General features: G+C 34.4%; 2 protein-coding genes across 4 annotated transcripts in view; one reads left to right on the forward strand and one right to left on the reverse strand.

Annotated features, from left to right (window-relative positions):
* Positions 1-17,028, forward strand: part of LOC130630606 (cell adhesion molecule DSCAM-like) — a 42,445-nt gene extending 25,417 nt beyond the window's left edge. For all 3 annotated transcript variants that reach the window (XM_057444169.1, XM_057444167.1, XM_057444166.1), the window contains exons 4-21: positions 411-659; positions 892-1,146; positions 1,723-1,989; positions 3,086-3,391; positions 4,725-5,003; positions 5,335-5,595; positions 6,662-6,910; positions 7,397-7,651; positions 8,322-8,588; positions 9,579-9,887; positions 10,760-11,038; positions 11,303-11,593; positions 11,781-11,884; positions 12,356-12,509; positions 13,070-13,178; positions 13,941-14,119; positions 14,701-14,859; positions 16,251-17,028. In XM_057444169.1, coding sequence (XP_057300152.1) covers positions 411-659; positions 892-1,146; positions 1,723-1,989; positions 3,086-3,391; positions 4,725-5,003; positions 5,335-5,595; positions 6,662-6,910; positions 7,397-7,651; positions 8,322-8,588; positions 9,579-9,887; positions 10,760-11,038; positions 11,303-11,593; positions 11,781-11,884; positions 12,356-12,509; positions 13,070-13,178; positions 13,941-14,119; positions 14,701-14,859; positions 16,251-16,405 — 4,127 coding nt within the window. In that variant the 3' untranslated portion in view covers positions 16,406-17,028. The remainder of the gene's footprint in view (positions 1-410; positions 660-891; positions 1,147-1,722; positions 1,990-3,085; positions 3,392-4,724; positions 5,004-5,334; positions 5,596-6,661; positions 6,911-7,396; positions 7,652-8,321; positions 8,589-9,578; positions 9,888-10,759; positions 11,039-11,302; positions 11,594-11,780; positions 11,885-12,355; positions 12,510-13,069; positions 13,179-13,940; positions 14,120-14,700; positions 14,860-16,250) is intronic.
* A 6,896-nt stretch (positions 17,029-23,924) lies between these two features.
* On the reverse strand, positions 23,925-26,588 carry LOC130630610 (multiple epidermal growth factor-like domains protein 6). Its single transcript, XM_057444171.1, has 3 exons — positions 25,668-26,588; positions 25,403-25,469; positions 23,925-24,894 (listed from the first exon to the last, which is right to left on the reverse strand). Exons 1-3 carry the CDS (start codon positions 26,522-26,524, stop codon positions 24,448-24,450), a joined length of 1,371 nt encoding a protein of 456 aa, XP_057300154.1. The 5' UTR covers positions 26,525-26,588; the 3' UTR covers positions 23,925-24,447.
* Between the last annotated feature and the right edge of the window lie 1,389 nt (positions 26,589-27,977).

Below are 27,977 nucleotides of genomic sequence, written 5' to 3' on the forward strand. Positions count from 1 at the left end.
ATTGTTGCAGGATCATGAATTTATAGTAACCGTGGAAGAATCCCCGCGTCCTAGCATAAAGGAAATATTTAATCACAATAGAAGCAGGAAACTGTTGACATGTAATAAGTCAACAATAAACTCGCCCTCAGTCGACTTTTTACTTCACTTTTCACAAGCTAGCTTTAAGTGTATAAGTGATCAACACATATTTCACACTGTTGTATTATCTAAGTTCAGACCAGCAATGTATCCAGCGGAAAATGTGTTATTTGTTTTTTTTCATATTTCTGAGACAGGAAAATAACAAATATTTGTTGGTCTTAACATTCTCTCTATGATGAAAACGGATTTATGTTAAAAGAGGCGTCAACAAAGAGAATTTAGAGTTGATGCAAGTACATTATTTTACGTAGCAATTTATTTTTTAGATTTACAATTAACTGCTTCATCTACAGTTGTTTTATCCGGAGCCAGTCTTATAATAACTTGCAAAGCCTCCGGATCCGGAGAAATAGAATATCAATTTTTTAAAAATGGGAGAAACATCACAAATTTTCAATCAAGTAACACCCTCCGATATCATAGGAAAGGTCTCAAGACAGCTAATGCAGGAATATATCGATGTGATGCAAGAATTAACAATATCTCTCGTCGATCAAATGTTGTTTCGGTCAATGGTAGGACGATACTTTCGTTAATTTTTTATGCAATCTGTTCTCTTTCTCCTTAAGAGTAATAACGGAAAATGGTCCCCACTGCAACTTTTCACGCTCTCGTAAACTTTCAAAACAATTTTTGATGTAAAAATTATTTGGCAGTATCTAGTTTTTCTGTATAAAAAATTTCTATTTAATTTTGGTGACCTGCTGTTTTTCTTAAATGAACAAACTTTATGCATTCTCATTTCAGTAACTGTTTTTGCTATGCCTCGTCCTATGGCAGGATACGAAGGGAAAGGTGTTAACATCACATGTGTTGTCATTGGTGGAGAAGTAATGCAATCTTACACGTGGAAAGTAAATAATAAAACAAAAAATGAAACGTCCAAATATCTACAATTACAAAATATTACACTTGATATGTTTGGCTGGAAGATTGGTTGTTCAGCAACATCCTTTACTGGTGTCAAAAGCAATGAATATACCTCACATTTCCGTGTTTACTGTGAGTTACTTATTCACCTTCTGTAGATTTTTTTGGAATCTCTTAATTTGTATATTTACTACATCTCTTGTTTTTTGTCAAATCAGATTAGAAGGTCTTCATTTAATATGTGAAACAGTTCAAGAAAATGTAACATGTACAAAAAAAGATTTCAAAGTAGTAGTGCATCAATTTTTCTATTTCTCTCAAGTGCTTTTAGTAGAAACCTACATATTTCCCTTTACGAAATACACATTTTCAAATATCGGTCTAAACAGCCAAAATGTCTTGCTACCTAATAATTAAGTGACACCAATTCCATTTTGAAACAGTTCAGATACTTATATCGTCGTAAAAGTTTTGTTTTATGATCTACCAATGTCAATCCTATAATAACAGCACTGTTGACGGAGGGAACCATCCTAGATAGCAGTAATGCCATTTTATTCAAGTAATAACGAATTACGGGCACTTTACATTTCGTTCTTGCTGGTAACATTTCAGGAGCACCTGAACGCATAATAATGCATTCACTACTCTAAGTGATAACAACGAATGTTAACATTTTTATCGATTACCAATCGCGATGATTTTTAGATTTTCACGATCCAACTATACGTCTATTGTGGAACACTACCAAGCGTACAGAAGGTCGACGCATAGATTTGGAGTGCAACTATGCTTTATATCCACACCAAGATTTCAATATTACTTGGTTTAAAGAGGGTAGAGTAATTAACTACCATGGACGCTATCTTAGCTATGCTTCATCCAGAACAGATACTGGTAATTATTCATGTATGGTGAACAACACATTCTTTTCACAAGTTAGATATTCCAATGTTCAATTTTTGGAAGTCATATGTAAGTAACTCGTTGCCATATTATTTATGACTACAATGACTTTTTCTCTTATATAAATCGCCACCGCATGTTTCTGTGTTAAAAATGGTTGCTCAGATGTTACTTATTACTTCATCTTAAAACGTGAGCAAGGCGCAAAATACAAATACGGAAAATGTGTAAGACTTCCCGTAAATCCACCGGCAAACGATTAGTTATTACCTGTATCTGTATGCGCGTAAGGCAAAGACACACGACGTAACAATTGCGGCTCAATCAACTTTAATGCGACGGGGGTATGTTCTGTAGATTTTTTAAGAGCTGAAAACTAGGATAGTCTCTTCAACTACTATTGGTACTGCTATCAATGAGGGTCCTATGTAGAGCTTCAATGTGAGCTACGAAAACTATGCAAACAATGCAGTCGCTTAACTAGACAACCTCCGAAGATATCAAATCTGTTCTTATGCTGAACTCTTAGCAGAAAGGTTCAATTCACACATTATGGTCTCTGGCATAACACAGCACTGACTGGAACCCAAGACTATCCACTCTGAAAGCGAACGCTCTACGACAAGGCTACCAGACGATAAAGGCTAAAAGGTACCAGACGGTATCTATTAGTCAACTTCTGTTGAAAGACAAGGAGTAAGAAATTTGAGACCAACTTCCGCCTTAGATAGTGTTAGCTGCCAAAATTAAAAACACAATTTTACAACCCTTTTCATCACACTTGTTTTTTGTGTTAATTTTTGCTAAGAATAAAAACCTAACTTAAATAGTTTTGTTTATTTGCTGTTTGGAAGCTGAAGTTTTTTTGTTAATAACTAGTCGTTATCGAATAGAAAATTCACGGGAATCCTTCCGTTGCTACTAGCGGCTACCATTTTGGCTCAATGATTGGTCCACGATTTGGTAGATTAAACATTAGAAAGACTTTGTTAAACTTTTTTGCCGAAGTATTGTCTCACCTAATAGTCTCACTTTTAATTTATGATAAAAAGCGCATGATCTAAAAAAATGTAGGAGAAGAAATGTGCATCGTAGTCCTTAACGTCCAGTCCCATACGGTCTAGCATCTGGCGTAAATAATTTAAAGTTACATTTTACCATCTAGATATGGACAAACCAACAGTGAACATCACAAAAAGTAGAGACGTTATAGTTGAAGGAGACGATTTGTTTTTCTATTGTTACGTAAAAGCATACCATCCATCGTTAAGTATCACATATAGTTGGCTTAAAGATAGAAAACCAGATGGAGGGTACTATGTAATGAGTAGGAATCAAACGTTCTCCCTGAAAAACATTAATAGAAACCAAGGTGGAAGATATGTTTGTAACGCAAGGACGATATTTATGGACGATCAGAACAGAAGAGAAAAAATTGAAAAAGACAGTGAAGAAATAATCGATGTTCATTGTAAGTAATCTTCTGCAATGTGTCGTTTTAAAATTGTCCTAAGCATTAATGGAAGCTGATATAGCTATCAGAATTCGGGCTTACATTTCCTATTGAAGATATTTAACAGATCCACTAGCAAGTCAATAGCATAAAAGGGCTAGTCCATCTCAGAAATTTTAAAGTGAAACTAGCCGCATATACGGCAATTAAATTCAGGGAGGAAAAGAAAAGGGGGCTCCCAGCCCCCTCATCCTTTTCCCACATAAAGGAGGGTGCTACCAGGTCCCTAAAATATAAACACAGAGTAAAAGTTTTCTTATAATAACTAACTTCGTGTAAGAATTTCACATTTTTATGCACCAATGTTTGACTGTTCAAAAATTATTTTTAAAGAAAGAGGCAATGTAAAGTTGATTCAGATTAACCCTATTTGGTCCGGGGGGGGGATTCCACCCCCCCTGACGGTTTTTTTTTAATAACTCCTGATTGCTTTGTTATATGGCTATGATACTTACTGAGTGTCAACATTTATTTATTAGACACCTGCATGCTAAATTTTTTAGGACCCATACCTTTCAGAGGCTTTGATATTGGCCATTACTCGAAACTACCCCTAAAAATCTCTATGAAATCCTTATAATGAGGAAAATATAATAACTCCTGTTAGGATTATCCTTAGAACTTAAAACTTGCAACACAACTTTGTTTCATCAAGAAGAATTATTTTAAATAATTTGGACACGTGACGATTCCGATTTCCCGATTTTGTCGGATTTTACCCGAAAATCGGAAAAAACAGATTTTCGGACAATTTTTGGCAATTTTTTATCCGATCCACGTCAAAACCGGAAGATATGTTAAATAACATTTATTTAGCTTTCAGAAACTTCAAACAGAATGTAAAAATTCGCTCTAGAACAAAAGTAATTATATTTTAAGCAGATGGTGGCATTTTTAACAATTTTCAGACTTCTGATGACGTCACAGAAAATGTACTGACGCAACCAAAAATTTATTGCCGCCATTTTGTTCCTTTTGTGACGTACTATAAGTGTGCCAAGTTTGATTCAATTTGAACAATCCTATGAAAAGTTATTGAGGGGGGGCGGAATCCCCCCCCCGGTCATAGTATGTTCGAAAAACCCCGGACTGAATAGGGTTAAAACACAATTATTTGCTAGTTTGTCATTTTATTGTGATTACAAAACTGTAGCTAAAACTATATACAACTGTTGCATATACACACATTACACATAGTTAAGAATAAAAGCAAGTATAATCAGTTGCATAATTAGGGACAGTGAACGAACACGGTCAATCAATTGAGACATGTTTATTTTCTCACCTCCAGATCCACCTCATAATTTGGGAATATCTTTGGATAAAGATTTCCACAAGGTACCATTAGGAAGTACCTACAAGCTAACATGTTCTTTATCGAATTATGGTAATCCAAAAGCAACAATCCATTGGTTCAAGCATAGTGATAAAACTCCTCTTCAAAGTGGCATTCCAGGATTTCCATTGACAATGAACATAAAAGCAATGAACGAACAAAACATATCTTATGTATGCGTAGCCAACAACAGTGTTGCTGAAGTAAGGAAGGAGGTCAATATCACCATAGTAGGTAAGTGTATACCCTTTATTGATATGCCAGGATGTTACCATCTGTTTGGTAAACATTCACGTTATTGCTGGGAATTTTCAAACGACTTAAACACTATCGTAAGCAAAGTTAAGCAAAAGTTAATCTGAATGGCACAACATAACTTGATTAACGAAAGTTGTGAATGCCAAAGCTAACGAAAGGTTGATGCTACTGATTGAAATAGAAGCTTGTTTGTTATTCTAAAAAATGAACGATTCACAACAAAAACTTTATTCATGAATACCCATTGTTATTACTGCTAGTTCTAAATGTTTTGTAAGATGAGTATTAAGCGATTTATTTTTTCTAGTCGTGATGACCGTGAATCTAACATTACCATCAGTTAACCTTGCATATGGAAATGCCATCAACGCAACTTGCAAAGTCTCGACAGATGACGAAATTTCATATTTCATTTGGAAGCAAAATGGAACTGTTGTTGCAAATACATCTGTAAACTTTTTAACAATAAAAAATATTACTCATCATTTGAATGGAGAAAATGTTAGTTGCACTGCAAGGAACATAATGGGAGAGACAAGCTCAGATATCAAAACTCTTGATGTTTATGGTAAGGATTTTTTATATATTTATATTTATATATGTTTATGTATTTACCTCTTTACGTATTGTCGTATTAACGTATTTACTTATTGTCGTATTGTCGTATTTTTTACGTATTTACGTATTATATCTTCTTTTTTGATACCTGCCGAAGAAATAATCGAAACATGATATAAAATAAATACTTGTTTTTTGTTTGACTTCATTTATTTGTATATACTTGTATATATTGATAAATATTTATATATGTATTTAAATATGTTCATATATACTTATATATATTTATATATTGAATAGCAATAAAAAGTAAAATTAAGCATAATAAGCGAGGAATTTATACAATAATAATATTTATTTACTAGTCGTTAGCCCGTGGAAAAATCCACGGGGTCGCCCGTCCTTTAAATTAACCTGTCGCAACAAAGTGGATAAAAATATATCGCATTTGATATTCGTGCGCATTTTAAAAATTTCGTGTTGTCCGTTACGGGACGCGGCTTTCGCGGACACACAGACAAAATACGGCTATTATTATAGAGATAGTCGTTGCCCGTCGAAAAATCCACGGGTTCGCCCGTCCTTTATAAATGTACCCGTTGCAACAAAGTGGATAAAAATATATCGCATTTGATATTCGTGTTTCCGTAACATCATTTTCTAACTCAGCGGGGGATCTGCGCAGAGACAGACAGACGACGGCTATTATTATAGAGATACAGGATGAAAATATGTGCTTAAAAAGTTACTTCTCAAATGCGATTGGTCAAGGAAACAAGCATTACACTATATCAGAATTATTATTGTAATTTCTACAAGTCATGCTATCGCCTCCAAATTTAGATTTTCCACATGTTTACCCAAAATTCAGAAAAGCGTTATCTGTCTTAGTTTATCAAATTGCAATACTTTATGTTTCTGGAATTTGCTGGTACCATGTCAAATATAATAATACCTGTAGTAGGTTCATGAGTACGTAGGTATGGCAATATGCAATTGAATCTTTTCTACAGTCCGATAGGTAAGAATGGTAAGCTTTATTTAAATTTAACATATGGTAGTAATTCATGTTATAGACTTACAATTGAAAGCTTCATCTCAATCTGTTCTATCAGGAAGCGCTCTCACAATAACTTGCAAAGCTTCCAGTCCTGGCGAAATAGAGTATATGTTTTATAAAGATGATTACAATATCACAAATTACCAAGTTGACAACTCTCTTCGATATTTTATGAAAAATCTTACGACAGCCAATGCAGGAGAGTATCGATGTGATTCACGAATTAACAATACTACTCGTCAGTCGAATATTGTTTCAGTCAATGGTAGGTTAGTACTGTGAATTTATCTATACATTCATCTTTCTTTGAGAAGTAACGAAACAGTCTTTTAAAACAATACAACCTTCTCAGGTTTTATTGAAATTTTAGCATTTAACAGTACCAAGTTGGTGTGTATGTAAATCTTTAATTTTATTCTTTCTCATTTATTCTTTGTCATTTATTCTTAGCGACATTGTAAGCCTTCTTTTGTATGTCATACTCTTCACTCCTAAATGAATGCTATACGAGACTTGATCAGGCCAAATTCTTAATCAGATAATTAAGCCCTATGATATTGTTTAAAAATTTTTAGTTTACATAGTTTACGTGGTTTTAGTCGTTTTACGAAACATTGGTTGTGTTTTGACTTTTTATCCCCGATTTTCAAAGACTATATAGCCATGTTATAGGACCTTCACCTGATGAGCATTTTGATAAGTAAGTTATTTACACTGGAAACACGATGTAATGCGCTGGAAATTTTTTTAGTTACGATCCATACATGGCTTTTTGGTTTGGCTGGGTATGAAGGAAAGAATGTGAACATCAGCTGCCACGTTTTTGGTAAAGACGCAATAAAATTTTACACCTGGAAAGTAAATGATAGAATACAAAATGAAACCTCTAAATATCTACAAATACAAAATATTACACTTGCTATGTTTGGCTGGAAGATTGGTTGTTCAGCAACAACGTTTACTGGTATCAAAAGCAATGAATATACCTCACATTTTAGTGTTTACTGTGAGTTATATCTATGATTTTATTACACACTTATTTTTTTAAGGAACTTCATATTGCTTTTCTCATGTTTTTATTTGTTGTACATTTTACCGTGTAACAAGAAATTTAAGTTGTCAGCATATTAAAAAAAATCGATTGAAAGCGCTACGAAGTTTTGGAAAGTTCTGTTTTGTCATTTTTTTCCATGTAACAGCGAAAAAGTTACAATTTTTGAAAAAAAGTGATTCACAAGTTTCGCTGCACCGTATTGTGAAAGAGTGTCCAAAAGTTACGTGATTTTAAGATATAGCCTTTTTTAAGATAGCAACGCAGATGAGCTATTTGGTCAACATTACTGAAAGAGTTAAATACACATTGCATTCTTTTATTTGAAACTTATATACTTGATATGCTGGTGAGGTTATGCTCTCCATGTCTCTAGCTCATATTATAATTTTTTGAACATAGTCCTTCAAAGAGATTATTTTTCATTGCTCGGCTGTCACTTTCATATTTTCAGGGTATTTTCTATTCTTCCTGTTTTTATAAATCTCTTAATGTAATTATCATTTCAATCAGCAATTACTGGTAGATGCTGTAATCTACTAAAGAAATGATTCTCTGCAAACCTTTGACAAAAATGTTCAATTTTTTTTTACTTTAAATGCACATCATTAATCCCATGTTTTAGATTTCCACGATCCAACTATAAAATTGTTATGGCAAACTAACAAACGTAAGGAAGGAGACCGAATAGATCTTGAGTGCGACTACCGTATCTTTCCACATCGAAATTTTAATATTACTTGGTTTAAAGATGGCAAAGTAATAAACTATCATGTACGCCAGCTCAGTTATGCTTCATCAAGATCAGATACTGGTAATTATTCATGTATGGTGAACAGCACATTCTTCTCACAAGCTAGATATTCCAATGTTCAATTTTTGGAAGTTATATGTAAGTTTATTTTAAGTTTTTAAGTTCATTAGTTTCAAATTATGAAATACTAGTCCCTGGCCAGTAGAAAAATCCACGGGTTGGCCCGTCCGTTTTTAACCGCATTGCGTGCTTCTCGCTACTTGCGCCTCGCTACTTACGCAGCTAAGCTACCATTTTGCGTGACAAACAGACAGACAGACAGACGGACAGACGTATACGGGTATTATAATATAGACTAGCCGGGGTGTAAGTCGAAACGCCGGGGTAAACCACAAGTCTAGGTGTGACCATGCGTTTAACACTCTGAGGAGCGCTTAATAAGAGGCGTAAACTGTGCAACACGATCATGTGGAGAGCTTTATTACAGGTATACAGTATGTCGTAAATCAAGTGATGCGCATATACCATTATAGTGTTGCGAGTGTAACATATTTTTCAAAACGTAGCTTTCCCGCAAGGATAGCTGAAATAAAAATAGAGTTTACATACCGTTGTTACCTTCATAGCAAAAACAATTGGTCAATATTATTTTATTTTGCGGGATAATTTTTTGTGAAAGTTAAAAAATTATTCGTGGCACCGGGCTGAGCGCTTAGTACAGTTAAACGGTGTTGTACAGGCATTTAGGAATATTACCCTTTTGAAAAAACATTTATCACAGCCTCTGTTTAAATAAAAAACACAACACAAGAAACAATCCATTGTTAAAATCTGGCAGAGCGGCTAGTCCAGGTAAACCACGTTGCACAACCGTACAAGCGTGATTTTCGAGAAAGTTTAAAAATTAATTGTTACAGTGGGCTGACCCTTAGTACAGGTAAACCACGTCCCACATGCGCATAGGTGTAATAACCATTTCCAAGAAGACAGTATGTTGTTAACACTGGGCTAAGCGCTTAGTACAGTTCAGCAAAGTCAAACAGGCGTAGAGGTGTGATACCCTCTTTCCAAAAAACTTCATTCCAATAAGTACAGGTTAAAAAACTTGTGTCAAATTTCAATATCTAGATATGGACAAACCAACAGTGAACATCACAAAAAGTAGGAAAACATTTGTAGTTGAAGGAGATGATTTGTTTTTCTATTGTTACATCAAAGCATACCATTCATCGTTAAGTATCACATATAGTTGGCTTAAAGAAATAAAACCACATGGAGGGTACTATGTAATGAGTAGGAATCAAACGTTCTCCCTGACAAACATTGAAAGTGACCAAGGTGGAAGATATGTTTGTCGCGCAATAACAATATTTATGAAGGAGAATAACAGCACAAGCAAGATTGAAAGAGAAAGTGAGGAAGTGATCGATGTTTACTGTAAGTCTACTTTTTAAGTTGCGCAACTTGTTATACACTTGGCAACACTAAAAAAATCGGCGTAGTCTGAGCCTTATGAGTTGTAATGTTACCACAAAGAAATTAAAAAACAAGTCTCAGTTTAGCTAATGCACCTTCCGGAGTTTTATTTGATGTATTGCCGCATTTCTCAACTTTGTTAAACAAACTGAATGTGATTTTTCAAATCCTCGCCTGAAACTTGATTAAATGTGAAATCTTCAGATTCGTACAGCAAACAAATAACCTGTTGAAACATATTTCAAACAAAACAAATATTGTCCTAATTGATATCTGCTTGTAGTCGAGGTTCGTTTGTACAAGTCAAAAATTAAGAAGACTCTGACAGTAACATTAAAACCACCAAAGAAGCATTTTTACATGTCGGATTCAGTTAAAAATTTTATGCACACACCAGTTCAATGATGCTAAATATTATCTTAAAGTCAAAATATCAAAATTTTAAAACTATGAAAAAGATATAAGTTAGATGCTAGAGAAATGCTGGTATGAATAATCAGTATTGCTAACTAAATACTATTAGTTACGTAAATATGTTCGAAATATCAAACTGGTGAGGTGAACACATATTTATATCACCACATACCTTGATAAATCCTTAATAAAACACCTCATTTACTTTAAAAACATGACGTCATGTATTAATTAGCATAATTATTGAATGTAAAAACTTAAGAACCAATCAAGATTTTTCAAAAAAATAAAAGAAAAAGATTCATGGATAACATCTTTACACCTTTCATAAGAGTCTGACTTTTCTAGCGGGAAATAGCTAAGTTCTAAGTCCAGCTGCAAAAAGAAAAAAAGGTTAATTTTTAAATTTTACTTTTTAGATCTTCCTCATAATCTTGTAATTCTTCCAGATAAAGAGTTTCATAAGGTTCAAGTAGGAAGCGCATACAATTTAACTTGTTCTTTGTCCAGTTACGGCAATCCAAAGGCAACTCTTCATTGGTTTAAATATGGTGATGGAACTCCCCTTAAAAGCGGTACCTCAGGTTCCACATTGACAATGGAGATAAAAGCAATAAGCAAGCAGGACACGTCATATGTATGTGCAGCAAACAATAGTGCTGGTGAAGTAAGGAAAAATGTGAATATTACAGTGTTAGGTAAGTCTATACGATTTACATGAAATTATGCAAATCCTGGTCATTATTGGACTCTCAGTGATGTAGGGAATGGCTGGTAATATCTAGCACTATTACTAATATACAATTGATATAAATTTAAAATTAAAGTAGCTCTGCAAAGATGAAAATGCAACCATATGATATCTATGGCAATTTTGTCTTCTTAATTGCCTATTAAAGTGCTAAATGGGCTATTAAGTGCCAAAACAAAGTGTACATTATTAGTTTAACCTTTAATGATAGAAAAACCTGATGCACCACAAAATTTACATGTGATTTCAAAGCCACCTGCTACTTTTGAAGTGACATGGACAGCTCCAAGTTATAATGGAAATGCTGCAATATCAATGTACATACTCAGGTACAAAAGTTTATCACATTTGAACTATCATCGCGTAAATGTTACATCAAGTTTAAAAGTTAACATTAGTAATCTAATATATGGAAAAACGTATGTTGTGAAAGTTCAAGCTGTAAATGCGTATGGTGAAAGCGAGGAAGCAAAACTAGAAACAAATATGACGGCTGAAGGAGGTACTATATTAGATTTGACTACTTAAGAATTTATTTCAAATCCTAATCCCTGTTGACTTTTGGACTTTAGTTATTGAGTTTTTGCTAAGTAAATTAGCGTCAATTTGCATAATTAAGTAAATGAAGCTAGTATACTTTTATTTGTTCTTTATTTTTCTTACTCTGTTTTCTAATAACCTTGTCATAGTGCCAAGCCCTGTAGAAGTGAACCAGACAATATTTGGAGAAACATCAATTTCGATATATTGGGGAGAGTCGAAAAATATCAATGGCATTTTGCAGGGTTATAATGTAATAATGTTAATTTTTATATTCTTTTTAAGACCTAAAGGCTGAAATACACGTCCACTTTATAGGAAATGTTTAAACCTGTCACCAAAAAATGATGGTGTAAATAGCATTTTGTATTTCTTTAAAGTTATAGCAATTGCTACTGCAGCAGTAACAACAATTTCTACTTTGCTCTGCCATGATTATTTCTACCCACATGGCTCTCCATGATTTTAAAGTAAATAAAACTTTTATCTTTTTTAACCTAAACGTCCAAACAAGTGGTTTCAATAATTTTAAACCTACGATCTCTGATCACTAGTTGAAACCCTTCCTTAAACAGGCCCAAAGACTAAAAAGTGTAAAAATCAGAATCTACAACCATTTTATACAAAAATGGATTAAAAATAAATATATTTTTGTATTACCAAAACACCTTTCTATCTGTTTTACCTTCACTCGTTGTACAGTGTACGAATATTTTTATTTCAGGTAACTTGGTCTTCGCCAGGAAAGAAAGTGTGCAACACCAGAGCATGCTTGTTTTCAGAGCTTCGACCGTTCCAAAACTACACTGTTTTTGTCCACGTGTATAACACTTTGTGTTTTGCTACGACACAGAAGATAGTTTCGACACGTCCAATTGGTTAGTACCTGAATATTTCTATTGCATCCTTCCTTGTCAGCGTTTGCCTTATATGCAACAAGAAGAATTTTTCTTTAAAATATATTGTGTTTGTCACTGCAATAACTTTTCGAAGGTTTACCCTATTTCTTGGCAAGGATTTAAAAGAAGTTAAATGATGGGGATAATGATCTGCTGATGTGAATATGGTTATAAATTATCTACACGTCGATTGGTTGCATTTGCAGGTGAATTTTAAGGTCTTCATGACAATTCCCAAAATGAGATTTAAAAAAATTCTTACATAAAAAAGTTGCGGAATAGAAAATTATCAAAAGTCGCCAATGTGTTACTGTTCATGCAGTATGTTAGAATGAGAAAGTGATTTGTTCACCGTCAAATGATTTGATGGTGAAATCTACACATTCTCTTCAATTAAAAATAAGTTATTGATACTCTAAGCTAACTGCAGTAGGTTTTGCGACATAACTTATCTTTATTTACCCAAACAATAACAAAGAAAAGTTTCGTTTAGGTATATATTGGGTGTATATCTTCAATGTTACGTTATCTACATTTAGTTCCGAAACCTCTCGACAAACCAGTACCCATTCCTCCAGCAGACAAGATCAGCAATACGTCATTCGGAATCAACATCGTTTTATTTAAAGAAGAAGTGGGAAGTATCAAGTAAATAAATTTGTGCTCATTTTACTCTGCTTTTTTCTGAATTATTTTGTTTGAGAGGGTAAACAGCGCATAAGTAACATGAACCACATGTTACAATCAAGCATCATGATATAACAACAACTTGAAACTGTTGATACTCTCTAATCACCTAAAATAGCACAAACAAGTAAATGTATTAAAAAAATGTGAACTTAAAAACTTCTAGAAAGTTCTTAAAATCTTGAATAATCATGATAACCAGAGCAGTTTTTGCTGTTTTTAATAAAATATTTGTTAGCTTGCTTTATGTCTGCTTTGTTAAAGTGAGTTTAATACTTTTCATGTTAGAGACGTTAGAGTAGTCAAACGTTCACTCTAAACTATATGACTTAACAGGTTGAGATGGCATTACGTATTTGAAATGTTCTGAATTGGTTTGCTACATAGTGCATTTTGATTAAAAAGTTAAGCACCAAACAGGCTAACGGAGAAATTGCGGCAATTGATAAAAAATCCTCATGAAGGTATTTTTTTCCGAGAATCACTCGTCGTTGAACACAATTTATGGCCAGCTGCCGCCTTTACGTTTACTGCGTTTGGTATTGCTGGAAAGGAAATAATCCTCTTTCGTATCAGTCTGCATTGTGATATCTCAAAAATAAATGGTGTTGAGTTGTGGACAATAGAATGCATGTCAGTATTTCGGCCTTGCTCTAACGCTGACGTACGTCGTACGTCGTTCATTGTGCACGGGTTAATTAAGTATTTGCATTCACGATTTAGACATTATGACGTCATAGCATGGAAACTGCAAGACAAGGAGTTGCCATCAAAGTCACCAAATGATTTCTCAAATGAAGAAATTAAAGACAAGCTCGTGGGAAGACTGATCAATCCGAAAGAGAATGAATTGTTTATCATTGGAAGCAGCGTCACCAACAGAAAAAGAAGATCTCTCGGAAGTAAGGTTTAATTGTTATCATAAAAAAAAGTTTCAGCGGTTTTAAATAGCGTATTGGTTCTTACTTTTTGGATCTTGTTATTTGTCTATTCTAAACTAACTGTTTTTTTTTAAACAAAAACACATGACTTTACTGAATTTTTTACTGGTAAAATTGCCAAACAAACTTGACATTTCCATTTTCAAAATTAACATTTTGAATTTTTACCTTGTTACTATTAAAATACGTGCTCTTTCAAACAAGAAGCCGAACTTCAATATAATCACTTTTAATTACATTGTTTGCTTAATGTCAGACCTAATATCTTTCTCACAATTTTCTTTGCCTGTGTGTAAAAAGCTCTAATGATGATAATAATAATAGCTGTTATGTTATTAAAAATGGTGTAGCTGAGCTGTTATTATTTACTAAGGATGCGTGAAACAGGGATTTCCGGGGCTATGTTGGCTGGTAATAATGTGTTGGCTAGAATATGTACAACGAGTTATTAAAGATACACGTGGCAAACAATTTTAAGGTGAACTTTATAATATGAGCCTAATAAAATTTTAAGTAACTACAGATTAAATTTATGTTTTAAGCACCAAACAATTCAGCTCTGGAACCAAATACATACTACGTCGCTTTCGTCCGGGTCTACATAACCGACATAGACTATCAAAGCTCACCTTGGTATGGTCCTGTCCAGACAAAGTCTACAAATAGTGATGCAGGTGACAAAGATGACGATGATGATAAGAGTAAGAGCCCTTTCAATACAACGTCTATCACATTTTAGGAACTATGTCAAATATCATTCCACGTTCGCCCCTTAAGACAAAACCATTTCCAAGCGTAAACAAAGGTGGTAGAAAATGATGTCGCATAAAACTAATGTTTCTAGCTGGGAATTCATCGAGGAGCTAGTCTACAATACTATTTTTTTCTTTTTAAACGATAAAATTGCGAGTGCAAATAACTGCTTCACTTCCATGACACATGGGTTAAAAAAAGAAAAGATTTGTTCCATTTTTAACCGTCATAACTTTTGGATTCATCATGTTTTACCTATATATAACATATGTTCACAACTATATAATAAGATTTGAACATACGCGTCATAGCTGGATGTTGTGAAATGTTAGAATTAATCATCATTAGTACCTGGCAGTGTAATGTCTTCTGTATATCTCACGTTTTTATTGGCTTATATCGACCACGTAAGCGGGCGCTATTTTTCTCTAGCGACTGGCTAAAATGTACACACAACAAAGTAAACAAATTTTCGGGAAATTTGAACGCTGTCAAACGTCCAAAGAAAATCCAAGTTTTAAACTAATTGATTAAAGCTTTTCGTAGTACGATAAAATGGATTAATTTATACTCGACCAACAGTTTCTGAAAACGAAATTTATATGGTACGAAATATGGAAGCTATACCTTTAATAAGTTTTGTCAAAGCAAGTGGCCATAAAATTAGAGACTCTTCATAAAAGTTACAAAGCAACTAAGAAACTCATCTTTTCCAAATGTCTCACATCTTTGGTCTTCAAACAAGGATAAAATAAATCCAGTTAACAACTCTGCCGAATTGTCATCAACTATTTCTTTAAAAATCAAATTTAATGTGATGTCTCTACATTTTTTCGTTTCTTTGTGGTTAATTTTTAGCATTTGCTCGTTTAATTTGACAACAAACACAACCACTCCATCAACGGAAAATTTAAAAACTTTTAGAATAGAACTACAAGAATTGTTTCACTGTGTTCGAAAAGAAATTCTTTTCCTTCAGTTGATCAAACGTTACTATTGCCAGAAGACATGGTTTCCACATAGACATGTATTTTATTTTTCATCTACATGCCAATGATCTTCTGAAAGACTTACACCTTAATTTCTATGTTTTTATCAGGATACCATGTACTAAATGACTTATAAACTGTTTAGAGAGGCTCTACGTGAGAAAACAGCAACATCAGTTGTTTGCATGGATCACACTGCGTTCGGTCAATGACGTCACAACCTTGGTCGCTATTCTCCTATAGCCTGGCTAAATGGTTTATAAGCCTTCAGTAACACTATCATTGCTAACATATTTGCAACAGGACAAATCATTTCTTTTGTCAGTACATTTGTTTGTTTTTCTTTTTAGACCACACAACTGTTATAGTGATTGGTGTGTTGATTGCTGTCATTGTTCTCATTGTCATCGTTTATGTCATCATTAGAACTAAAAATAACTCGTACAATACTACTCATGTTATATCGTATAAGAAAACAGATGAACACGAAATGATATGCCATTGAAAACATGGATGCACTGGCTGTGTGATTTTCGACACATGTACCAACAATTTCTTTCTTACATAAGTAAAATCTATACACAAATTCAAGTTGAACCCACGTGTTAAAGAAAATATTGGAACAATAAGGATTGTATAGTAATATTTGTTGTAGCTGATTAGAAAAGCGTTAAAGTAGAAAAACGATATGCATGTTCATCTAAAGAGTTTTAGCGAAAAAAATGGCAAGGTTTAAAGCTTGCAAAGAGAAAAGTACCAACCCAGCGCTACAAAAGCCTTAGGAGGCTGTGGCCTGAGAAACAAGATTTGCAATTAAAAAAAAACAACGTTCTAGCGAGTTGAAAAGCATTCTCTGTCATGAAGTCCCTCATATTGATCATGTTGACAAATATTTTGCTGATCTAGGCTGTTATAACCCCGCAGTTTTATTATTTACAATAAATGGTTAAGTATGCTTGGGAAGTAGATTGTAAATGATATTGTTTTTATATTTATGGAATACAGTGTAATTAATGTCTTTTGTGGGATAACACAACTCAGGTGAGTATTCTTTTTATAATTTTCTTACATGTTTGTTTCTTGACGTTGTGTTGTCTGGTGATGAAAGATTTCTCTTTATAAAACAAACATTATTTCTCATTGGACATATTATTGAAAGAACGTCTACAGGACGAGCTAGCTTATTAAGTTAAAATGCCATCTTTTAAAATGTTCTTTAAAGAGAAGCAGTGTCCACCTGTCTGAATTACTTAAATTTAGGTAAAATTTCACGTAGATTAAAATAATCACTCTCCATTGAACAGCCAAGTCTGGATGAACGTGATGACTCGTGACATAGTACGCATGCGTAAGACGCTACAATGGAGAACCCGCAACATAAGGAATCTCTTAAAAACTTGGACTAAAAGTTTGGAAAGGAATGTAAGGCTTTAATGAGGAAAAACTTTAAAAAAGATATTGGTTAATTTTAAAAATTAATGTACAGGAAAAAACTTGCAGCTAATTTATTTTGCAGATAACATCGTTTTAAAAATGCTAGTCGCGCTTCTTACATGCAGAACAACCCATATTACGGCTGAGACCTGAAATTTTAGAAAAACTAAATCGTGATCCACTGTGAGTGAGCATGGAAAATTTCAAAATTCGAGCGTTTTTATATTGGAAGTGAGTTTTGACTGCTTTTGGACGATCTTGTGACTTTTTTTCTTGTACTTTAAGTCTCAAGGAAATGATACCATAATTTGCGTATTAAGAAATCTCTTAAGTAATAGCCGCATTCCGTCTGTCTGTTTGTGCGTGGAAAAAAATATCTTACAAAATACGAAATGCGATATGACGGGCAAAATTATGAATTAAAAAAGCGTTTGTTTTTTGACCAATCACGGACCCCGATTTTGATAAACAGTCAAGCAGTAGCTACGTTTCTCACGACTCCAACATGCTGACGAAGAAATATGAAACAATCTAAGCAGTGTTACTACAGCCATTTTGAAAGCTGTGACCTTGAAGTTGGTGAGTCTGTTGGTGAGTCAGCTATGCACGCCTAAATATCAACGGAGCGTCAAAAGCCACCTAGCTAGTTTAGCTAGGTGGCTTTTTTATTATTTAGTTTAATACGACCTAATTTTTTTATTCTTTACGACCCTTACGAGCAAAATATTAGCTTGTAAGAAAACCTGACATAACAACTTCAGTTGCACTTAAAATGAAACGTAAGTACGTACGTGGTGCGTAAAACTTTTAGTAAGAGAATGAATGAACATTCTTCCTTACTTACGCTCTTATTATGACTTATAACAAAAAGTACATGTTTTAGAGCTACTTAATAATGTCATAACGTTTTGCTTTGAGCTTCTAAATTTTGGAGTATTTTAAGCTCTCCGAAACGTCCATTTCTGACATACACCGTGGTCTTTCTAAATAATGCACCCTGCGTTGGATAGCACATTTCAAAACAGTTTTGAGTCGCAGCTTAAATATATGCTGAAGTATAGTATGCTTTAAATATGAAGAAATAAAATGATTTGAAGAAAAAGTTGTGAACTTATTATGAATTTCAAAACTTGGTATAAAGAAGCAAAGAAGTTAACATTTAGCTATAGTTTTTTTTCTATAAACACAACAAAGTTTACGAGCGAGCTAGTAAAAATGTCCGCCAATATGAAACAACCCAGCGAAAATATATATATTTCATGCTTTTTCTCGTTGCTATATGGTAAATTAATCAGACAAAACTCTCGTTGCAAAGTACCATCCAAACAAAATCCATGCTAAAAACCTTGTTGAAGTGTTTTCATGAGTAAAATAAGTTGCGAACATTCTCTCTATGTGGGATCATATTCAATATAAATTTGTACCACGTGACAAAATGAAAACAAGCTATTATTACTGTGATGATGTGATTAAAAATGTCACCGGAGCTCATGTTAAACTGAAAATTGAGCACTGTATTCACCTACAACCCTCGGAACACGCCTATTTTAAACCGTACTGTGTAAACACAGATGGAACTTAGAACTTAACAGAAACCATGCAAATCTTCGCTTTAAAACATGGAATTGGAAGAATATAGTTATGACTTAATTTTAGTTCCTCTTGGATGTTATGCTACCCAAAAAATCTTTGGTGTTTATTAACAGCCATCTTACCCTGTGAAAGTTCTTCTTTATTAAGTTTGCATGCACAAACTTTTATGTATGCCCATTCTTCTCAAAATGAAGTCAAAATAACTACGTCATACGGAAATTGTTCTATAGCTAGGCAACGAGGTAGCTAGATAGCTAGGTAGTTAGGTAGCTAGCTACAGTCACCCACAGAAAATATGACTCCCCCCCCCCACTCTCTCTCCCTTCTCTATCATCCAATCTTAAAAAATGGCGGAATTAGGTAGCACAAAAAACTGTCTCAAAACATTCACTTAAAATGCTGCCATAAGAGAATTATTTGAGACCTAAATTGGAAGTTTTAATAAAAAGAGTTTAATAACTTTTAAAAAAAGAGCAATATCCTAGGTATATAACTTCAATTTCTTTCTTGAAAGATCTCATTTCGTTCCCAGCTAGCTTAGCACCAGCTTAAAAAACAAAAGGTCAATTTATAAGTGAAGGTTTTATTAAGAAGTGATTGGATTGACACCATAACTCTGTGCGACGATAATCTTTGATAAACGAGAACCGCACAAACAAGCAGCTGGATTCTTCGCAACTGATTTGCTATTCCCGTAATTCCCAAAATTTTGCAATGCATTATGGTAGTTGTACTTATCGCCGTAAATTAAATGTAACCAAATATGGTTATGCAGTTATGGATATTAAAGAAAATAACGAAGATAATCCACTAAATTCTACAACTATAAATAATATACACAGTATTTTTAAGTATTCTACAGCTGCAAGTATCACTGGAACTTCTAGTTTTGTTTCTTTCTACCTTTACCAGATGTACCAAATGTTAACACAACCGACTGTGGGTCAAACAAGTGTGAATGGGGGATAACATGCCGTGTCCCTCACTGTTTTAACAATATAAAACGAAACAAAAATCTTAGTTCTCACATCATTTCTTAAGACAAGACCTTGAGGAGGCAGTGGCGAGCTTAGATGAGCAGAAAAAACTTCAAGCAAAAAAGCTCACATAGAGTTTGCTCAACCCACTTTGTAGGGGGTAGAAAGACATACATGAATGAAGTGCCAACTATTGTTCCAAAGACTGCATTGCACGTCCCCCAAAAACCAAGAATCACTCGTACTAGTCTTGGACTTCAACAGGAAGTATTTTCACCTATTCGACCAACAAAGGAACAAGAAAATTCACATGAAGATGAACCGACATTAGGAGAGCAACATCCCATATAAAATAACGCGCTTTAAATTATGAGCAACCAAAAAAGACTGTTGTAGAGACAATGCCAAAGAGTTTTAAATGTTTGTATCCAAATACAAGAGTAGTAATAGACTGTACGGAAATATTTACAGAAATGCCTAGGTCATATCGTATGCAATCGGCAACATTTTCCAACTATAAACATCGCTACACAACAAAGGCAATAGTTGAAATAGCTCCAAGTGGAGTATTTTTCTTCTATTTCTATGCTGGCGAATCAAGTGACAGATAACTAAGCACTGCACCATTATCGACTTATTAGAACATGAAGACGATTTGATGGCCGGTAGAGGTTTCGATATACAAGACTTGTTACCAGAAGGCGTTACGTTAAATATACCACCATTCCTTGAAAACAAAAAGAATAGCATCAATACGTGACCATGTCGAAAGAGCAGTAAAGCGAATAAAAAATAACCGAATTATGTACAACACATTTCAATTATCGATTGTAGCTTAGTTGAATAAAATCTGGGAAATTTGTTGCGACTTAATAAACGTTTTATCGCCTTATATAGCACAAGGCTTGAACAATTAAACGTAATGTGTATAACTATGAAATACATATTTCATGCTGTTTTGGTCTTTAGTAGATGTAGGCATCAAACAGTAATCACGCTAGCCGGCGAGAATCGGCCTCTTTCTTGATTTGGTACAATCTTTTTTTAAATTAGCTTTCTGAAATATTAATTCAGAAAATAGTATGGTTTTATTATTTAAAGCCTCCCTAGAAACATGTTATTTGTAAAGAACATGGGTGCAAGTTTTATCATGTAGAACTTCTTTTAGATCAAGTTTCTTATAGTCTTCCGGCTGGTATAAAGTTGCAGCTACATGATTACAACAGCAGCCTACACTACAATTACATTTGCATGTTGCATAAAAAATCTCTCCAGTGCTTTAGGTAAGTCTACATATACATCATATTTGGCTCTTTCCATAGAAGCAGCTACGTAGCACTTCACAATAAAAACATTTTTTTTTAAATCGGGTTCAACACAAACTCCCTTCACATAATTTTCTTTTAACAATTGATATCCCAAAATTTTACTTGAGGGCACCTCTACCACAATTTTCAATAGCTATAGTTCCATTGACACAGCAGGCAGCAAAGATAGATCTTTATTTATAGCCTCTTAGTTTTTGCCTTTTTTTTCTCCTGCAACAAGTTCTTTTGTAGAAAGCTTACGGAAGGCAAGTCTGAACCCTTTGCTAGAGCATTGTGAGGCACGATTTAGGTGTAGGACGCAATACCTTGATGTCTAAGTAATCCCATTGTCCCTTCAACCAGAAATCTGACGAAGCGACATTGACTCTTACTCCAATACTTTGCTGGTTGAGACTTGCAACTCTTCACCTGTGATCTTCTGTAGAACCGGCTTTACAGCTCTCGAATAACACGATAGCATCCTGGATTTTGTGCCTTCGGGCGATAAAACCACCTTTTGGTTCTTTTAGGCCATCCCAGAATGATTGTTTGTCAAGCAGTAATCCGTATTTCTGTATCAGAAGCGTTGTGAGTCAATTAAAGGCTATCTTTTTAATACTAACTTCTAAGCAACATGCTGCAAAATTGTAAGATATCTTTCCATTAAAGCTACCTAGTTTTCTTCTTTTACATTTTTTTTGCTATTTAAATTTCGAGCCTCTTTTGCCAGTAATGTTTCGACAGCTCGATCATAAATACAGCACCTTTCGCACCACCTGACACGAGAGATGTTGCACGACATATGTTGCAGAGATCTTTTTAAATTGACAACAATCGATCGGCAACTAACAAACACAATTTTAATGGAAACAAAGAAACTTCAAAATTTTAGCTGTAGATAACCGAGCTTCCCAAATATTCTGAAATATCATAAACTGTGAGGCACAATTGGAAAATTAAGAAATATCTAACATATGGGATTATCACCTGCGTTTTTCAATCATAGCTAACTGTTTAATCTACAGTCGATACAACTGAATAAGATTTGCATTCAATAACCTAGAGAAAAATGACGCCAAGTCCTACTCAGATACTGTGTCTTTGAAGGGAGCGTGTAAACAATATTAAGACAATGATAAAAAGAGACAAATAATGCGTTATGTGCTGCACAAGGTATATAAAAGCGAAATGTCGTCCAAATCAGACATAAGTATTTTCGTCACTTTGAGCAAACAAAACAAGGTTCTGTAGAAGGAGCTTTCATATAATCATTTTTTATACTAAGTTGTGGTTGTTTAGGCGTGGTTGAATTTCAAAGAATTGCACAAGCTTGAGTAAGAGGGAAATTTCCTTAGTCGTATGGTTTTCTTATCCCAATTTGATTTGAAGGCCCTAATGAATCCAAAATATTCTGCTTACATCGTACCTCCATTATCTCGGACATTCGCTAAGCTTTACCTCCAATATCTCGGACATTCGTTAAATCGTACCGATATCTAGGACATGCGCTAAGCCGTAACATTTTTACTCGGTCTCTGTAGCGGAAAAACCTTATGTAATTCAGACATTCTGAAAACCGTATGTCAAATGATTCGAATTGAAAATCGCATTCTGGCGGATTTTATTAAAATCAACAATCCTGAGAGCGTTTATCCTTAGTAATAATGTCACGCAGCGAAAAGAAACGCTTAATTATGAACAAAAAATCTTCTATATAATCCACTTTAAAGAAAGTCCGAGTTATCCAAACTAAAGTCGGACGAATATCGCGTCCTCCTTGAGGGTCTAAATTAACGGGATTTTACTGTAAACCATATTCTGTTACGTTTAAAGTCATTATCTCACATTTGATGACTTTTTCCATCACAGTGAAACAGTACACATAAAATACAAAGAAACTGATTGGCAAAAACATTTTGTGCTACTTCCGCTTTCTCATGTTGATTTTTTAAAAAGTGAAGAATTTTATTGTCAGAAATTTCTGCAGAAAGAAAATTTTGGTTATTTGCTGATTTTCCAAAAATTCACTAAAATAAAAAATTCCACGACAGTACGCAAAATTATCTATCAGCGAAAATGTATTAAAAAAAAACAAAAAAAGATTCAATGGCAAAAATAAAATATTTTATTTGAATGTTTTCTCGGTGTAGCCAAAAATTGTCAATATTTTCCTGGGGGTTCATTGTATTTACGCACGATTGTAGATTGAATGCCACTTTCCACTAGTAAGTATTGGATATTAAAATAGCTGTTTCAGAAAAGTCAGCCAAAAGCATCCACGATAATATAATACTCAAAATATCGTTAGTATATTATATAACACAAAAGTTACTTCAACACAGTGACGCATCCTGGCTAAAAAAATGTGTTCTAGTTATAAAAAACGTTCTTATTACCATTTTAAGCCAAAAGTAATCTTTCATTACACTTGCGCAAGATTATTACTTAACTCACGAAATAGAACTTGAGTAGGTTAGTAAGTAACGGGCAGTTTAACGTCCTTTTTGATTCCATCCTAACGGCTGGCTCTTTCTTCCCTCTGTAACTATGTATTACCGCAGAGATGCATAAAGCATTGCTTGCCTATCACCCTTACCTTAACGGTTAGTAGCCAAATGGCTCAAAATAAGCTGACAACACTACATTTGCAGTATGCCGGAGTGAGAACTCGAACCTAAAACCTTATGATGACAAGCCAAATGTGCTACCACTATACCATCTCCGCATATGTATGTTATGCGTATATATCAAGATACACTGTTAAAAATAATACAACTATATATGTTACTTCTACTCATAAGAAGTAGAGCATTCTCTTTCAGTGAAGAAGGTCTTGGGTTTAAACCTCGAGTTAATCATGCTAGGGAGTATAAAAGTTTGAATTTATCCTTTCTGAATAATGTTCGGCACAATAATAGGCCAATAATACCAAAGATGGTTGTCTAGTTAATTGATTGCTGTGCTGGCACAGTTTTCGTAGGTCAAAGTGCTTTAAGAGCATTAGGACGCCTTTCGCAGAACTTTTGATGATAGCAATAGGAACTAAAATGGCTATACTGGGTAAATAATTCTGAATATTAATAATAAAAATATTCCAAGAAAAAAAGGCAACATGCTGACAATACAGTGTGCTAAAAGACTTTTGTGCCTTTAATTTAAAAGTATGTTAGTATACGGAATAACAAAGTTTGCTTATTTTAAAAAAAGTGTGAAACAGGTTTATGACAACCACAGTTTTAGAAAAACGGATGTCTAGGACAGCAGATAGCGCGTGTCACGTATTTCCCACGATAAATCCTCGGAACAGAAAGAGAATTAGCGGCTTTACATCTGCAAACACACTTGCGAAAATTGATCATGGTAGCACGAGTGCAATTTTTGTAACATACACATCTGTCGACGTAATGAGTCCTGCGTGGACAGCTAGAGCTAACAGGGCGTCGACCGACTCGTTGCTGAAGATAACAATAATTCAAGATTGGTTTGAAGGTTGGTTTTAATGTGTAACATCGGTTTCTTCTTGGACATTTGTAAGTGAATTGACATCTTCGTCCGGATCTTCCTATTGGACATTTGCAATATCCTTTTGCGGCATCACATGATATTCCTGCAACGCAGTTGCATCGGCTGGCACAGTTATGACCATATCTTCCTTTAGGACATACCGATTGACATCTGGTACCCTGAAATTTTTTTGAAATGTTAGATCTAAGAAATGTGCGAAATTTAAATTAAATTAAAATCAAATGAATTGTTAAAAATAAGGACTTTTCTAACATTTCCCGTTTACGAAGAATTCTATTGTTTAACAAATAAATGTATTGGTGTAAAAGGGAGTGCATTAGTTTTCGAAGAAGGGTAATGGTTTACGAAGAAGCGTATTGATTTATGAACGACATTTTCGGCTTACGAATTTATTTCAATTATTATTTGCTTTATTTTCTATTTGTTACTTGTTTCCAGATGAGCTTATTGGTTTACGGAGTAGTGCACTGTTTTTCGAAAGGGCTTGATGACTTATGGAAGTGTGTATGGGTTTAGTGATGATGTTTAGTACTACGACATTACATTTTTTTCCAGTTAGAGACACGGCAAGCATTTGAAGTGTCGCTATCAAAATCGTAAAGATTTATTTTGTTAAAAAAAAAAAAAAAATTGCACACACTAAAGCTAAACAACCAATAAACAAACCGCTCGTCCTGAATTGCATCTACATCGACCTGATCTGACATCACAGTAACCTGCTTTTGTTGTACAACTAAAACAAACGTGAAAAAAATCAACTTCTTATTATTACATAAAACTAAAATATAAAAAGGCCATATCTACAATCTTATTTTTATCGACGAAACAAGCATAGAATAAACACTAAAGAACACGAAAGCAACGTGCTGTGCAATGTTTAACATGCAGCAAACTGAAAAAAAGCAACGCAAAAAAATAAGAAGGAGTATACCTTCCTGAACATGTTCCAATCTGATTATGTAATGGCGGACAAGCTGTACCACCACAAACTGGTTGAGAAACTATCCGCAATGTCCTTTTTCTTTGGTTTAAACAATTACAAGCTGTCCATGCTCCCCATGAACTGACGCAGTTTCTTCTGCGGGATGAAACACATGCACCAGACTGGCTATGCAAAGGTGGACAAGCTGCACCACCGCAAGCAGGATGGGAAACAATCCTTAACGTTCTTGTTCTTCGGTTTGAGCAAGTGCAAGCAGACCATGATCCCCATGAAGTGACGCAGTTTCTTTTGCGTGTTCCAAAACATGTACCAGTCTGTGTACGTTGTGTTGGACAAGCTGTCCCACCACATGCAGGGTTTGTAACAATTCGCAACGTTCTTACTCGTCTGTTCGAACAGCTACAGGCGGACCATGCTCCCCATGAACTGATGCAGTTTCTTCTGTGGGGTGAAACACATGTACCAGACTGACTATGCAATCGGGGACAAGCAGCACCACCGCAAGCAGGATGGGAAACAATCCTTAACGTTCTTGTTCTTCGATTTGCGCAAGTACAAGCAGACCATGCTCCCCATGAAGTGACACAATTTCGTCTGTGGGGTGAAATACATGAACCTGTCTGAGTGGTCAATGCCGGACAAGCAGCACCCCCACAAACAGGGTGGGCAACAATCCTTAACGTTCTTGTTCTTCGGTTCGCGCAAGTACAAGCAGACCATGCTCCCCATGAAGTGACGCAATTTCTTCTGTTGCAACTTCTGCGTCTTCTGCGACGTCTCCAGCAATCTGTCTGCACTATCACAGCTACCACCAGAAGCAAAAAGAGAAGCTTTGATGCAAACATTATGTGTTTTTTTCTTCGTCTTTCTGCCTTTACGTGTCCCTAGTCAATATCAATCACTTCGCCTTTTATGCTGTTGTAAACAAAGACACGAAACTGAAATCTGATTAGCTTTCTAAAAACAGCGTCAGTGTTTTGTTTATAAAAAGCTGACACTGGATTAAGTTTTTAATTAAATTTATCTTATCCACGTACTTTTGTTTGAGCAGCAATACGAGAGAAATGTCTATGAAATTAATTGTAGTTAGGCATGCAATTATTTTGTTGCCCTGTGTGGTTGTCAGTTTGTAATCCAATCATTGGATCAAATCCAAACTTACCGCAGCGTTTTGAATAACGGCGCATTTCTCTTTTTATTCTAAAATACCTGTTTTTTCCATTGTATACAAAAGAACAACAAAGAATTGTGAACTTAATGTGAATAAAAAAGGCAATGGTCATTCGGCGACAAGGGTGTTTTCCACTTTCAGAAAATGTTTCACGAAGAAAAATAGGTCAAATTAGAGAAGTTTCTGCTGGTAATTTCCATTTCATAATATTGCGCATATTTTAATACTAAAAGTATACACACTTTGCGCAATTCTCACGAAATAGAATAGCCTGATGGCTAAATAATTTTGTACCTATTGTTTCTGCACACAACGCAAAGAAAAAGGTAAACTTGATTCTATTTTTTTCCATTCACTTGATGTAAAGATTTTAAGTTACTTCCCGCGGAAAATTTTCTTAAGTGGAAAACAGCTTTTAAACTTCCTTGTTTTGATGTTTTAGCTACCTATAGACAACATACCAGAGATACTTCCTTTTTAGTAATTAGATAAAATAGCATAAGATATATCCTTTTCTTTTATAAAATCCTGTTTGACTTTCTCTGTTTATTGTGTTTAGCTGTCTGAGATTTATAGTGTTTGGTCAAAAGTGGAAATATGTAGCTACTTAACCACAACAATGTAGCTACGTAACCACAGCATTTTCAGACATTTTTTCAGATAATTATAATACATGGCTAAAAGTATATAGATTATTATGAGCATGGGAAGGTACGAGTTACTAGTTTGTTGTACTTTCTTATTAAATATTCGACTTTTGTCTAGAATTCCATAAAACCCAAGTATTACCAACCTTGATCCCTGGACCTGTTGTCTGTTTTTACATGTCAGAAGCGCCTGTGAGAGACAAAAAGCCCTGTGAACGAAGTTAAAATTTTACTAAAGTTATGGTAGAACAATGTACATAATATAATGCGTTTGATAGCCTGCATTTTGAGTGTAATTGAATTCTTTTATCTTCAAGAAAAATTAACGATTTGCTCTTATCAATCAAAATGCTTTATAGAAAGTATAGCTAAGATGTTCTCCTTTTTTGATTTTTCTAGAAGTGAACTGAGATTGTGATTGTAGTGATAGCTTGCGTATACAAAGCTGATTTTACCTCACTTTAGACAAGGTAAAACTAT

Source organism: Hydractinia symbiolongicarpus, chromosome 2, assembly GCF_029227915.1.
Source record: "Hydractinia symbiolongicarpus strain clone_291-10 chromosome 2, HSymV2.1, whole genome shotgun sequence".
Lineage (NCBI taxonomy): Eukaryota > Metazoa > Cnidaria > Hydrozoa > Anthoathecata > Hydractiniidae > Hydractinia > Hydractinia symbiolongicarpus.